This window comes from Eptatretus burgeri, chromosome 13, assembly GCF_056783735.1.
Source record: "Eptatretus burgeri isolate ZD-2024b chromosome 13, Ebu_testis_v1, whole genome shotgun sequence".
Classification (NCBI taxonomy): Eukaryota; Metazoa; Chordata; class Myxini; order Myxiniformes; family Myxinidae; genus Eptatretus; species Eptatretus burgeri.
The window spans coordinates 905,112-920,009 of record NC_140973.1 but is presented as its reverse complement, the minus strand read 5'-3'; the positions used below and the strand labels follow the sequence as shown (position 1 = coordinate 920,009).

At 41.4% G+C, this 14,898-nt stretch overlaps 1 protein-coding gene across 6 annotated transcripts in view; it reads right to left on the bottom strand.

Annotated features, from left to right (window-relative positions):
* Positions 1-6,521: 6,521 nt before the first annotated feature.
* The window catches only part of PXK (PX domain containing serine/threonine kinase like), a 190,389-nt gene continuing 182,012 nt past the window's right edge, over positions 6,522-14,898 (bottom strand). For 3 of the 6 annotated variants that reach the window (XM_085850754.1, XM_085850753.1, XM_085850756.1), the window contains 2 exons: positions 8,465-8,593; positions 6,522-6,837 (listed from right to left, as the gene is read on the bottom strand). Coding sequence is in view for 3 of the 6 variants with exons in the window: in XM_085850750.1 (XP_085706876.1) it covers positions 6,713-6,834 (122 nt within the window). In the remaining 3 variants the exon portion in view is untranslated. Of the gene's footprint in view, positions 6,838-8,464; positions 8,638-14,898 lie in introns of those variants that run through there. The other 3 variants (XM_085850750.1, XM_085850752.1, XM_085850751.1) reach the window with 2 other exon arrangements.

Below are 14,898 nucleotides of genomic sequence, written 5' to 3'. Positions count from 1 at the left end.
TAATGTTTTTGGTAACGAGTATTTTGCTAATACAATCAGGAGGCAACCCATGGGTCATGGGCGTCGTAGTCTGTGTCGCACAGCTCCAAAAATGGAAATTTCAGGGATAATTGATAAACTTAAAGGTTTTTATGAAGGAAAGGGTTTTTCATGATTTTTATGTTCTTCTGAGGTGATCTTCCAAACAAGTCTTAGCTCATATTCTCCGGAGTTTAGCAGGTGCATACGACGTGCTCATTTTTTCATCGAAGCTTTTTGTAACAGGGTTCTGGTAAAGAAGTCTACTCACAAAGTTGATGGGATCCACGAGTTCTTAGTTTGTGATTTTTCCAGCAAGCAGGTTGATAGGCTTCGGCTTCATTCTATTTTTAGGGATACTAGTGTAGAGAGTTTATAACCAGATAAAGTTAGGGAGCGAACCTCTTTGAAGGTTTGTTTCACTTTCATTAAGACCATAGGACAATCTTTATCCAATTATGGTAAATTTCTTTAAACTCTTAGTAGAGATATAGTAAAGGACATTTTGGAAACTGACTGTGCATGTTCGTCTTCCCCTTTTTTATTTGGTCCTTGTAGACACGTAGTTTCTGGGGATTTGAATATAATTAGTAATAATTAAATTAGGGATCTGATGAAAATGGGAGCAAAATATAGGGAACAAAGAACTCGACCTTGGAGCTGCATTAGGTCTTCAATTGTGGATTCTGTCTCTAATTTTGTTAACTTAAACTTGGTGCACATTTTGTGATCTGTAAAGAGTTTTAATGATGGTTTAACAGAGTTGTGAAATTCCTGGATAAAAGGATTAATATTTTTTTTAGTTGGCGGGTCTTGCTTTCACTGGGTCAGTCTAAACCAATGTTGAACAAACCGAGTCTTCGTAAACACATTTGGGATCTCCATGATAGCTACATAATAGCTCCAGCGGATAAGACTTAATTTTGTTGTGGTTTGTAAAAAGTTTTATGCAGGAGGTTTTATTAAGAGAGTTCAGCATTGATATGGTTACTTTCACTCGTACAGGAAATAGCACACATGTTCCTTGTCATAAGTCGCTCCAAGATATTATCTCTGAGCATCAGGAAGTTTTAGTTTATTATTTCGGTATTAAATGTAAAGAGGTAAATCTTTGTATTCCTCGGCTTTTCTGGATCCTAAAGCTTCATAAGAACCCGTACAAGTATAGCTTTATCGTGGGTACCAGGCAGTGTTCCACCAAACAGTTATCGGTTATAGTTAACTCAGGTTTACAAGTTGTTAGAGAACAGTTCAGGAATTGAGAAGAATTCTGGTATTAACACTTTCTGGAACATTAATTCTTCTTTGGAGTTCTTAGATAGGATTAGATGCCTCAATGTCAAGTGAATTGAAGTTTCTATTTTTTTTTAACTTTATTTACAAATTTGGATTTGGTACGAGTGAGGGATTCACTCTTCAAAGTGATTGACAAGGTTTTTTTTTTAAACTCTTTTAATAAGTTTTTATGTGTCAGGTTTGATAGAACATTATTTTCTAAAAAGAAATACTCGTTTTCATTGTTTTGGTTAGCAGAAGTTTAAGGATGATGTTAATTTTATTTTATACTTTTGTATCTTTTTGTGGGATAATGTTTTAACAGGTTTAGGGTGTTCCCATGGGGGGGAATTGCAGCCCCTACTAGAGGATATTTTTCTTCTTTTCTGTGAATTTTCATTTATACAGAAACTGATGAAGGAGAAAAAACATAGGATTTTCAAAAAAAATACCTCATACATGTGGTTATATCAATGAAATTTGTGTAGTTAACTCTAATGTTTTTGATCGGCAGCTTCACAAGATTTATCCAGATCACCTGATTGTTAACAGGAGTAGTAATGATTGCACAGTTGCTGCATATCTGGATGCGTTGGTTAGAGTTAGACAGAATGGTTTTAGTACAAATGTATATCATAAAGTTAATGATTTCAGTTTCCCTGTAGTCTTGTACACCTTTCCAGGTAACAATGTACCAATTAAAATGGGTTACAATGTCTTTCCATCTCAGATACTTCGATTTGTAAGAATTTGTTCAGTAAAGGATGATTTTCTGGAACGTGCTAAGAAGGTTTTTTTCTATCATGTTAAACAGAGGATATTTGGCTTATTGTTTGATCAGGTCTTGTGAAAATGTCTTTGGACTCCATCATCACCTTTTATTTAAGTTTGGTTGGTTTTCGTGTGAACAAGTTCCAATTGCATTGCATTTGATATAATAATAATTAATGAATTATTTAATTGATATTATTGATTATATATATATATATATATATATATATATATATATATATATATATACACATATACATATACACACATCCATTGGGACCAGACTGTGCAGAGTGTTGGTGCTGCCGAAGCAGTCTCCTTGGCTATTGGGCACAATCCTAGACAGGTCACCACTCCGACACAGTACCAGCATGTTGGTACTCGTTTTGCCAACTTCGGAAGGATGTCAGGCAGAGTCAACCCCACCTGGTATTAATTCAACAGCCGAGTGAGATTTGAACTCAGGATCCTTGGATCCCAAGCCCACAACCCTAACCATTAAACCAACACCAGGTGTATGTATATATATGTATATATATATATATATATATATATATATATATATATATATATATATATATATATATATATATATATATATATATATATATATATATATATATATATATATATATATATATATATATATATATATATATATATATATATATATATATATATATATATATATATATATATATATATAAATATTTTTTCTTTTTTTATATTCAGGGTGAGTCAAAAGTAGCGCCCGATTTCTGTTTTTTCGGCTGTCAGATTCTTGCAAATATAACAGCTTGGTACAGTTCCGTAATAATTTTTTCTTGAATAAATGGTTAGATAAACATGTCATTCATTTATTTCTACCTTCTTGTACACTGTAATACAAATGGCAAATAAACAATCAACTGACAGAAATCGGGCGCTACTTCTGACTATGTATATATATATATATATATATATATATATATATATATATATATATATATATATATATATATATATATATATATATATATATTGTTAACAATTCAGCGACGGAGGGATTCTCAACTCACTCCGGCCGTCTCTGGCATCTATAACGCCGGCCGGCTCAGCACAGCCCTCGGGTCACGCGCCTTCAATCGCGATACCAACGTAATCCTTGTACCTTGCTAGTTGGGGAAATAGAACCCTGGTTACAGACTGGTTGTGTCAGATGCCGAGCGTTTTCTGCCAGTCTGTAACCATTTTGGTTTTATATGCCAATGGAACGGATCGTTCCTCGACACGACATGAATTAATCCATAGCGGCAACTTCATACGAATTAACCAGATTTATTGGCGAACATCTGGGATCAAAACACAAGCAAAATTGACTGTTTTTATTTACAATCCTCAACCCGTTCTTAACTAGGGAACCACGGCCTACAGGCTTCGAGGGGGTCGTGACCGAAATATGCCTTAAACAACGTGCAGACAAAGACAGATAGACAGCATGCATGCAAGACAAGACAGAGTACTTGGTGATGTCTCATGGACGAGAGGACAGTGTGAAAGCCACGAATGTCGCTCGCAACAGGTGGATGTCCACGGATTCGAACTCCCACTCGAACGCACTGCGTGGCGAAATGGAGCTCGTCCTCCTTTTGCCCCCTTCGCACCGCATGCAGTCTCCGCACGCTCTGACCCCACGTAAGGTCGACGATGGGCCTCAGCTGATCTCTCTCACGGTCCAGCATACAAATCCAGGCCTGGCCCGTTCACCAGACAAGGCCCAAATGGAGGTGCCAAACTCCGCAGGCGGATCAACAAACGTGTCGAGCCGTGAGGTGACTAAGTACGGAGGCTCCGCGGCCAGACGCAGGCCGAACCTGTCGATCACCTCCCCATACGAGTCGATCATCGACTCCACGTGCAGGCAGCCTCTCAAAGCCGACTGCCGTTTACACAAATCTGCCGTGATGGTAACACTATCCCGAACGCAATGACGGCAGCTCAATTGAGGGAAAGGACGCAACGAACAGGTGAACATTCACTTGTAACACGTATGCATGCAAACACGTATGCAATGATGCAGTCAATAAAGCAATGCAGGTTGTATAGACTTAAACCTTTGGATACCTTTATTGTATAGACTTAAACCTTTGGAGCAAAGTATATATATATATATATATATATATATATATATATATATATATATATATATATGTATATATATATATATATGTATATATATATATATATATATATATATATATATATATATATATATATATATATATATATATATATATATATATATATATATATATATATATATATATATATATATATATATATATATATATATATATATATATATATATATATATATATATATATATATGTATATATATATATATATATATATATATATATATATATATATATATATATGTATATATATATATATATATATATATATATATATATATATATATATATATATATATATATATATATATATATATATATATATATATATATATATATATATATATATATATATATATATATATATATATATATATATATATATATATATATATATATATATATATATATATATATATATATATATATATATATATATATATATATATATATATATATATATATATATATATATATATATATATATATATATATATATATATATATATATATATATATATATATATATATATATATATATATATATATATATATATATATATATATATATATATATATATATATATATATATATATATATATATATATATGTATATATATATATATATATATATATATATATATATATATATATATATATGTATATATGTATATATGTATATATATATATATATATATATATATATATATATATATATATATATATATAGTATTACATAATGGAGGTATTTAGATAAAAATTAAATATTATTTTTAAATTGGCATTAATATAATTTCTTGGTGGTTGCTAAGGTACACAGTGCAACATGTTAAAATCGGTTGTTAATGACAGTTTGAGTGTGGTTAGATGGAGATGCGGTGTAATGGACGTGTCTTCAAGGTAGAGTGTTTAATGCTTAATTTGATATCATATAAAGTGGTGTATGATTGAAGTCATTTTGATGTGGTACTACTTTAAATAATAGTAATAATTTCATAAGTTTGAATAAGGATATTGCATTGCTGTGTTGACTGGCTGGACACAACTTTGAGGTTGTGGGTCCATTGATGTTGAGTAATCTATTGATGTGGACCAGTAACCGGGTTGTGGATCCGCCATTTGGAGAGGTTCTTGGATGAAAGGATTGAAACCTCGATGATAAACCGTGCCCAGCTGATGATCTGGGCAGTTGGGAAATCAGTCAATTGCTAATACAAGTTATAACTTCAAATAAAATTGTGTGTGTGTGTGTGTGTGTGTGTGTGTGTGTGTGTGTGTGTGTGTGTGTGTGTGTGTGTGTGTGTGTGTGTGTGTGTGTGTGTGTGTGTGTGGCTTTCTTCTTGGGACTACGGTACAGTAATTGGTCTTTATTTTGATTGTTATTCAATGATTTATATGAATATTCAAAACTAGTACATCCAAACAGCTTCCAAAACCCACTTTACCTGTAATGCTTCCTCAAAGTGAATTATTCTAATCCCTTAACATGTGCGTTGGGGAGGGGGTGAAGGAAGGGTTGAGAGGCAGGAGGTGTCAGCACTTTTTACATTATACAAGACCATACTACCACCACTGTGGCCGTTTTTGTGATTTTAACACCTTCAGGATTCTTTCATTAACCTCTGTCAAATGGTTTGAAGAACGTGCCTCATCTAACGTGCCATATCTCATGAGATGTTCCACATTCTGAGGTCGAAGACCGCACTCACAGTTATCATCATCTTATAAGCATTACACCTTCAAACTCCAGCACATACTATATTCAGGCTGCTACACCAGGTTATCGGTTGATGAGCACCTAGTGGGAGTTGCTCTGATGGCTCGAGGTCCATGAACTCATCCTATGAGGCCAGCTGGGATCTTTCTTCCCAAAAGTTCAGCCTCATTGAGGTTGGATTGTCGTTTCGTGAATGGACGGGTGACTGGAAGCTCCTGTGAGACTTAAACCATGGAGGGATCACCGGATGGCCATAAAGAGGGTGTCGCTCATCCTCCAATGCTCCAAAGTGTTCTGTCTGGCTTCTTGCCACCCTCCTAATATCACATGATGCAATACCAGGAAGCACATAAAAAATTTCTGGATTCGTGAGTTCCACACAAGTCGTAATGTAACATCTTGAGTTGTGCACCTGCTCCAGCTTCTTGGCATGGGCCGATTGTTCCCAATCCGGGAATGCATATTCCACCAGAGAAAACGAGGGGACCAGGATTGTTGTTGGGTTGGTTCCCCACTTGGAATTCACCAACTTGCTGAGGATTGCATTACAGGCACAATACTGACTTTTGATTTCAGCTTCAGTTTATTTTGAATGCAATTAAGTGAACAAAGAGGAATTCGTTTCCAAAATGGTAACTTCAATGTTGTACCTTTTCCATTCCAGAAACATTGCTACAACACAAATTGTGCAACACCGGCTGATCGCGGGATCAGATGATGAAGAAGAACCTTTAAAACAAATTTCAACCCGAACCCTAATAGACATCATTTTGCATGTGGGAGTGCAAAAGCTTCCATAGTCTCGACGGCAAGGAGCAGGTGGTCCAAAAAGGTGGAGACTGAAGGTCTGAGCACACGTACATTGTCGGCACGCCACCTGCTGGTATAAATGGGGTCGAGAAAGAAGCATTATTTGGTCATTGAGGTGAAGCGTGTTGTATTGAAATATCAGAACTTGTGAAGGGCCAACCAAAAGTAAAGAATAAAATGGAGGGAGGGGGATAGGGGGTTGGTAGAAGTTTCAAGTTATTGTTTAAACAAAGATTTCAACATGCTTTGATGATCCCAAAAAGAAAAGACTTGCACGATATCGCTTGCCCAGGTGAACCCCAGGAAGCCTACAGAAGTGTCCTCGATGCAAGGAAATACCATCTTTATGAAATAGACTCCAAAATATTTTGCAGGTGATAAACCTGAAAATCCAGAACACCTGAATATTCATACTGACGGGTTGTTTAAATATCTAATCTGGGTTTCATTAGCTGACCAACTATAAACTGTTATCCTTGGGGTCTTCCATTAAGCCAACTGTCCAATAGGCTAGCATTCGCTGGTGGACATTGTGAAGATACGCCACAGTTGTTTCTACAAATGATCGGCTGTTGAACACCAGTACTTTGGTCAAATTTGATATTTGGTTTTTAAACAACGAAGGCACTGTTAACAACACAGGTGTGCTCTGAGAAATAAACAAAACCCACAGGTTGGTGCTTCAAGTACACAAATGAACCTGAAAGCTCCCACATCACAGCAAGACAGCTTCCCAATAGTCATTCCCCCTTCCTGCCACCCCCAAACTCACTCTCGATGGACTATCTGAATCTCTCACTCTATTACAGTAACACCTTATTTGTCTGGTATACCATCCTCCGGCCTGTAGTGACGGTACGAGGCTCTCATCCAACTTGTTTAAATTTTATCCTCCCATCCCAACTTTCTTCTGAATCTGCAGTTACTTAAACTATCAGCATCAATGGGTGGTAGTTGGTCTTCACACCACTGTCAATGTCAATGGTATTAAAACCAAGGTCTTTAATGACACCTGTGGCCTCACTCAATTTGTAGGATTGCCAACCCATATTTCCTTTATTGATCCATATTAACTTGATTAGATTCAACTTTCTCTCCAACCTTCCTGCTCTTCCTCTGCTCATCTGAGCTCCTCATGTAATCTACTCTTGAGAATATTTGTCTCCTTCGTATCTTCAGGAATCCATGAAGGTGCCACCATGTCCAGCACACCGGTCTTCACTGCAGTCCACCATGTCCAGCACACCGGTCTTCACTGCAGTCCACCATGTCCAGCACACCGGTCTTCACTGCAGTCCACCATGTCTTGCACACCTGTCTTAACTGCAGTCCACCATGTCCAGCAACGAGCTAATCAGGGACGAGTCCTTCTACCAATAAGGGACAAGTCCTTCCATCAACGAGCTAAGCAGGGATGAGTCCTTCCACAAACGAACGAGCTAATCAGGGATGAGTCCTTCCAGCAACGAGCGAGCGAATCAGTGACGAGTCCTTCCAGCAACGAGCTAAGGAGGGATGAGTCCAACCACCAATCAGGGACGAGTCCTTCCACCAACGAGCTCATTTTAATTACGAGTTCACCTGATGGACAATATTTCTGATAAATCTTACTCGACAAAAAATTAACAGAAAATTCAACAATTACTTTCGTCCATTCTTCGAAAACCACACCAAGCAAAGTAAAGGGTCCAACTCACACAAACAGGGTATCTTCCTGGACTTCCATGTGTCGTATCACTCCACCACGCTTCGGCTCACGCTCGGGTCCAAGGGATCCCAGCAAGGTCCGTGCAGCGACACCGTCAAAACAGCAAACGGATATCTCACTTTGCTCTCGTTAAGGAATAAAACTGCAGTTTTGGTGAAAAATCTGATGCAAACCATAAAAAGTGTTACCTTTTAACATAACTCAGAGTTTACATCATTTCTTCACATCACACCTTACCACCACCACCACCACCCACATGAGAGAGAGAGCAGTAACCACTACCCACATGAGAGAGAGAGAAACAGCAGTAACCACCACCCAGATGAAAGAGCAGTAACAACCACAAAGATGAGAAAAAGTTAAGAACCATCCAGATGAGAAAATTGTAACTCCCACCCAGATGAGAGAGGACCATAACAACCACCTAGATGAGAGAACTAACTACCACTGAGATGAGAGAGAACCATAACAACCACAAAGATGAGAAAACAGCAACAACTATCCAGATGAGAAAATGGTAACAACTCAACTACCAAGATAAAGTGGTGACAACCACCCAGATGAGAAAGTGGTGGCAACCACCACCCAGATGAGAGAACCGTAACCACCCAGATGAGAAAGTGGTGGCAAGCACCACCCAGATGAGAGAACCGTATCAACCACAAAGATGAAAAAATGGTAACAACCACATGAGAGTGGGAACAACCACCCAGATGAGAGAGTGGTAACAACCACCCAGATGAGAAAGCAGTAACAACCACACAGATGAAGAGTGGTAACCACCTAGATAAGAAAGTGGTAGCAACCACCCAGATGAGAAAGTGTTAACCACCACCCAGATGAGAGAGCGGAAACAACCACCCAAATGAGAGAGCAGTAACAACCACAAAGATGAGAAAAAGGTAAAAACCATCCAGATAAGAAAGTGGTAACCACCATCCAGATGAGAAAACTGAAACTACCACCCAGATGAGAGAGGGCCATAACAACCACCCAGATGAGAAAACTAACTACCACCTAAATGAGAGAGAACCATAACAACCACCGAGATGAGAGAGCGATAACAATCACAAAGATGAGAAAGTGATGGCAACCACCACCCATATGAGAGAACCGTATCAACCACAAAGATGAGAAAATGGTAACAACCACCCACATGAGAGTGGTAACAACCACCCAGATGAGAAAACAGTAAAAACCACCCAGATAAGAAAGTGGTAGCAACCACCCAGATGAGAGTGTTAATCACCACCAGATGAGAAAGCGGTAACAACTACACAGATGAAGAGTGGTAACAACCACAAAGATGAGAAAACAGTAACAACCACCCAGATAAGAAAGTGGTAGCAACCACCCAGATGAGAAAGTGTTAACCACCACCCAAATGAGAAAGTGTTAACCACCCAGATGAGAGAGCAGTAACAACCACACAGATGAGAGAGCAGTAACAACCACAAACATGAGAAAAAGGTAAGAACCATCCATATAAGAAAGTGGTAACCACCACCCAGATAAGAAAACTAACTACCACCAAGATGAGAGAGAACCATAACAACCACCCAGATAAGAAAACTAACTACCACCAAGATGAGAGAGAACCGCAAAACGCAAAAAAATCTGAAAACCCACTCCGTGGGAGTACCTCCTGTGCAGCTTCCCTTCGCAGGGCAGCTCACCGGATGACGGGATTGGGGCAAAGCCTTCGGGACCCCCAATCGTTGATAGGAGGGAAACCACGGGGTAACATCCCTGGGTCAGATTGCGGGAGAGTGTGTCGGAGTGGTGCTGAGGTGTCGTCCACCAGACGGCGGTCTCCTTGGGTTAACCTGAGGCGGTCCCTTCGGGTGGGTGCCTGGAATGTCCTATCCCTAAAAGAGGATGATCACCTGTCTCTGTTATCATCTGAGCTCAAGCGTTTGGACATCGGAATTGCAGCTCTCTCTGAGGTTCGGAAACCGGATTGCGGCGAGATAATGGTGGGTGGTTACACCTACTATTGGTCTGGTCGCTCTGATGGTTACCATACCCAAGGAGTTGCTGTAGCTGTGTCCAATAAGCTGACCCCAATGATAATTGAGGTAACACCGGTCAACGAGCGTATTATGAGATTAAGGATTCGTCACTCCTTAGGTGTCATTTCCCTGGTCTCTGTTTATGCTCCGACTGAGGCGAGTGATCTCACCGTGAAGGATGCATTCTACGCCACACTCGAGTCTGTGGTTGATCAGTGCCCCAGACGAGATACACTTCTAGTCTTGGGGGATTTCAATGCATCGATTGGAACTGATAGGGACGGTTATGAGGTGTGTGTTGGTCCCCATGGGTCAGGAACTATGAACCAGAATAGCACTAAGTTCCTTGACTTTGCAAGAAGTCATGGACTTAGGGTGGCTGGTTCATGGTTTCAGCGCCCACAAGCTCATCGCTGGACTTGGTATTCCAACGCTGGCGGTGTGGCAAAGGAGATTGACCATGTCCTCATTGACGGTCGTTGGAGGATGATCCAGAACTGCAGGGTCTACCGGAGTGCTCAGTTCCTCAATACTGACCACAGGCTTGTTGTAGCAACTCTAAAGCTGCACCTTAAATCCTGGAGAATGGTACCATCCCAGCCGAGGCTGGATGTTACCAAGCTCAGGGATGAGAGAGTAGCTGAGGAGTTTGCGAACAGGCTGAGTGGACACTTGGGGGGTCTGGGTGCTTTGGGGGGTCCTGAAGAGTTGTGGAACGCCTTCAAGACCACCGTCCTTGATGTTGCCGGTGGATGCCTTGGAGCTCACCGCAGGGCAAAGAAGAATTTTGTCTCTCAAGGGACACTGGATACCATTGACCAGAGTCGCAGGGCCAGGCTGAATGGCAGAGCTGAGCTGTTCAGGGAGCTGAGGCGTAAAACTGTACGTGCACTGAGGGTGGACAAGGAGGCCTATGTGCGAGGAATCTGTGAGGGGGTAGAGCATCACCTGTGGAGAGGTGATTCTCGTCCCGCTTACAGGGGAATTCGCGCATTACGTTCATCCAAGCCCATCCCTCGGAGCACTACAGTTCGAGCAGAGAGTGGTAGGCTCTTGACAGAGGAGTCTGAAGTGAAGGCCCGCTGGGCCGGTTACTTTGAACGGTTGTACCAGGCTGATCCCCCAACTGTCGAGTTGGACGTCAAGAGTGTTACAATCCCTGTTGCTGACCCTCGAATCAACTGTGGTCCACCTACACTTGTGGAAACACGGGCTGCGGTGAACCAGTTGAAACGGGGCAAAGCTCCAGGGATCTGTGGCATCCATGCCGAACTTCTCAAGGCTGGTGGAAATGCTGCACTCGTGTCGTTGCATGCAGTTTTGTGCTCTGCCTGGAACACAGGCATCATCCCAACCGACTGGAAGAGGGGCCTTGTTTTCCCTCTCTGGAAAGGGAAGGGTGATCGCCAAGACTGCAACAACTACCGAGGGGTGACGCTGCTCTCAGTGTCGGGCAAGGTCTTTGCTCGGATAATTCTCGATAGGGTTCGCCACCATCTGCTTGAGCACCAGCGTCCAGAGCAGTCAGGCTTTACACCAAAGAGGTCAACGATTGACCTTATCCTTGCACTTCGTGTCCTCACCGAACGCAGACGAGAGTTTCGGCAGGGGCTGCTTGCAGCCTATGTTGATCTCTGTAAAGCGTTCGATTCAGTGAATCGGGATGTCCTCTGGAGGATTCTTGGTCTTCGTGGGGTGCCACCAAAACTGATCGATCTGATATCTGAACTCTACTCTGGTACTGAGAGTGCTGTGAAGTGTGGTGGTACCATCTCTGACTTATTTCCAGTTGTTACTGGAGTTCGTCAGGGATGTGTACTTGCCCCCACACTTTTCAGCACTTGTATGGACTGGATTCTCGGGAGGATGTCGGAGAGATCAAGTTGCGGTGCGTCATTTGGGAATGTCAAGATCTCGGACCTTGATTTTGCAGATGATGCAGTCATCTTTGCAGAGACTTTAGATATCCTTTTGGGGGCCCTCGAGGTGCTGAATGAGGAGTCGGAGCCGTTGGGATTACGGGTTTCTTGGGTCAAAACTAAGTTCCAGGCTTTCGGTGACATCTTGGATGCTGCTGTCCTGTCTGTGTCTGTTTGTGGTGAGGATGTTGAGGTCGTGGAGAGATTCACTTACCTTGGCAGTGATATTCATGTCTCTGCTGGCTGCGAGTCAGAGGTCAATAGACATCTGGGTCGGGCCTGGGGAGTCATGGATTCACTGGATCATGGGGTGTGGCGCTGCCGGTACCTGTGCGGGAGGACGAAAGTCCGAGTCTTCAGGTCCTTGGTACTTCCAGTCTTGCTCTATGGGTGCGAGACTTGGACTCTGACCAAGGATCTGAGACGGAGACTTAATTCCTTTGGTACCAGGTCTCTTTGGAGAATCCTTGGCTATCGCTGGTCGGATTTTGTGTCCAACGAGCGGTTGCTGAGAGAGACTCGGATGAGATTTGTTACCTGCATAGTCCGTGAGCGTCAGTTGCGGCTGTATGGACATGTGGCTCGTTTTCCTGACTCTGATCCTGCTCACCAGATTCTCTCAGCGAGGGAGTCTCATGAGTGGAGGAGGCCAGTGGGTCGACCACGTGCCTCATGGTTGCAACAGGTTGACCATCATCTCAAGGAGATGGGGATGGGCCTGGCATCTGCCTGGGGGATGGCCAGACGGAGGCCCCTGGAGTACCGGCGGAAAGTGGACGCAGCGACGTGCTGTTCTGGCACATGCTCCCATAACCTGACCTGACCAAGATGAGACAGAACCATAACAACCACCCAGAAAAGAAAACTAACTACCACCAAGATGAGAGAGAACCATAACAACCACCCAGATAAGAAAACTAACTACCACCCAGATGAGAAAACTATAACCACCCAGATGAGAAAGTGGTGGCAACTACCACCCAGATGAGAGAACCGTATCAACCACAAAGATGAGAAAATGGTAACATCCACCCACATGAGAAAGTGGTAACAACCACCCAGATGAGAAAACAGCAACTACCACCCAGATGAGAGAACCGTAACTACCACCGAGATGAGAGAACTAACTACCACTGAGATGAGAGAACTAACTACCACCGAGATGAGAGAACTAACTACCACCAAGATGAGAGAACTAACTACCACCGAGATGAGAGAACTAACTACCACCTCGATGAGAGAGCAGTAACAATCACAAAGATGAGAAAACAGCAACAACTATCCAGATGAGAAAATGGTAACAACTACCAAGATAAGAAAATGGTGACAACCACCCAGATAAACTGGTAATAACCACCCAGATGAGAAAGTGGTGGCAACCACCACCCAGAGGAGAGAACCATAACCACAAAGATGAGAAAATGGTAACAACCACCCACATGAGAGAGTGGTAACAGCCACCCAGATGAGAAAACTAACAACCATCCAGATGAGAAAACAGTAACAACCACAAAGATGAGAAAACAGTAACAACCATCCAGATGAGAGAACGAACAACCACCTCAATGAGAGAACCAACTACCACCGAGATGAGAGAGCAGTAACAATCACAAAGATGAGAAAACAGCAACAACTATCCAGATGAGAGAATGGTAACTACCAACATAAGAAAGTGGTGACAACCACCCAGATAAAGTGGTAATAACCATTCAGATGAGAAAGTGGTGGCAACTACCAGCTATATGAGAACCATAACAACCACCCAGAGGAGAAAGTGGTGGCAACCACCACCCAGATTAGAGAACCGTATCAACCACAAAGATGAGAAAATGGTAACAACCACCCACATGAGAGTGGTAACAACCACCCAGATGAGAAAACAGTAACAACCACCAAGATGAGAAAACAGTAACAACCATAAAGATGAGAAAATGGAAACAACCACCCAGATGAGAGAACCATAACAACCACCCAGATGAGAAAGTGGTGGCCACCACCACCCAGATGAGAGAACCGTATCAACCACAAATATGAGAAAATGGTAACAACCACACACATGAGAGAATGGTAACAACCACCCAGATGAGAAAACAGTATCAACCACAAAGATGATAAAATGGTACAATCACCCCATGAGAGTGGTAACAACCACCCAGATGAGAAAACAGTATCAACCACAAAGATGATAAAATGGTACGACCACCCCATGAGAGAGTGGCAACCACCACCCAGATGAGAGAATCGTATCAACCACAAATATGAGAAAATGGTAACATCCACCCACATGAGAGAGTGGTAACAACCACCCAGATGAGAAAACTAACAACCACAAAGATGAGAAAACAGTAACAACCACCCAGATGAGAGAACTAACAACCACCTCAATGAGAGAGCAGTAACAATCACAAAGATGAGAAAACAGCAACAACTATCCAGATGAGAAAATGGTAACAACTACCAAGATAAGAAAGTGGTGACAACCACTCAGATAA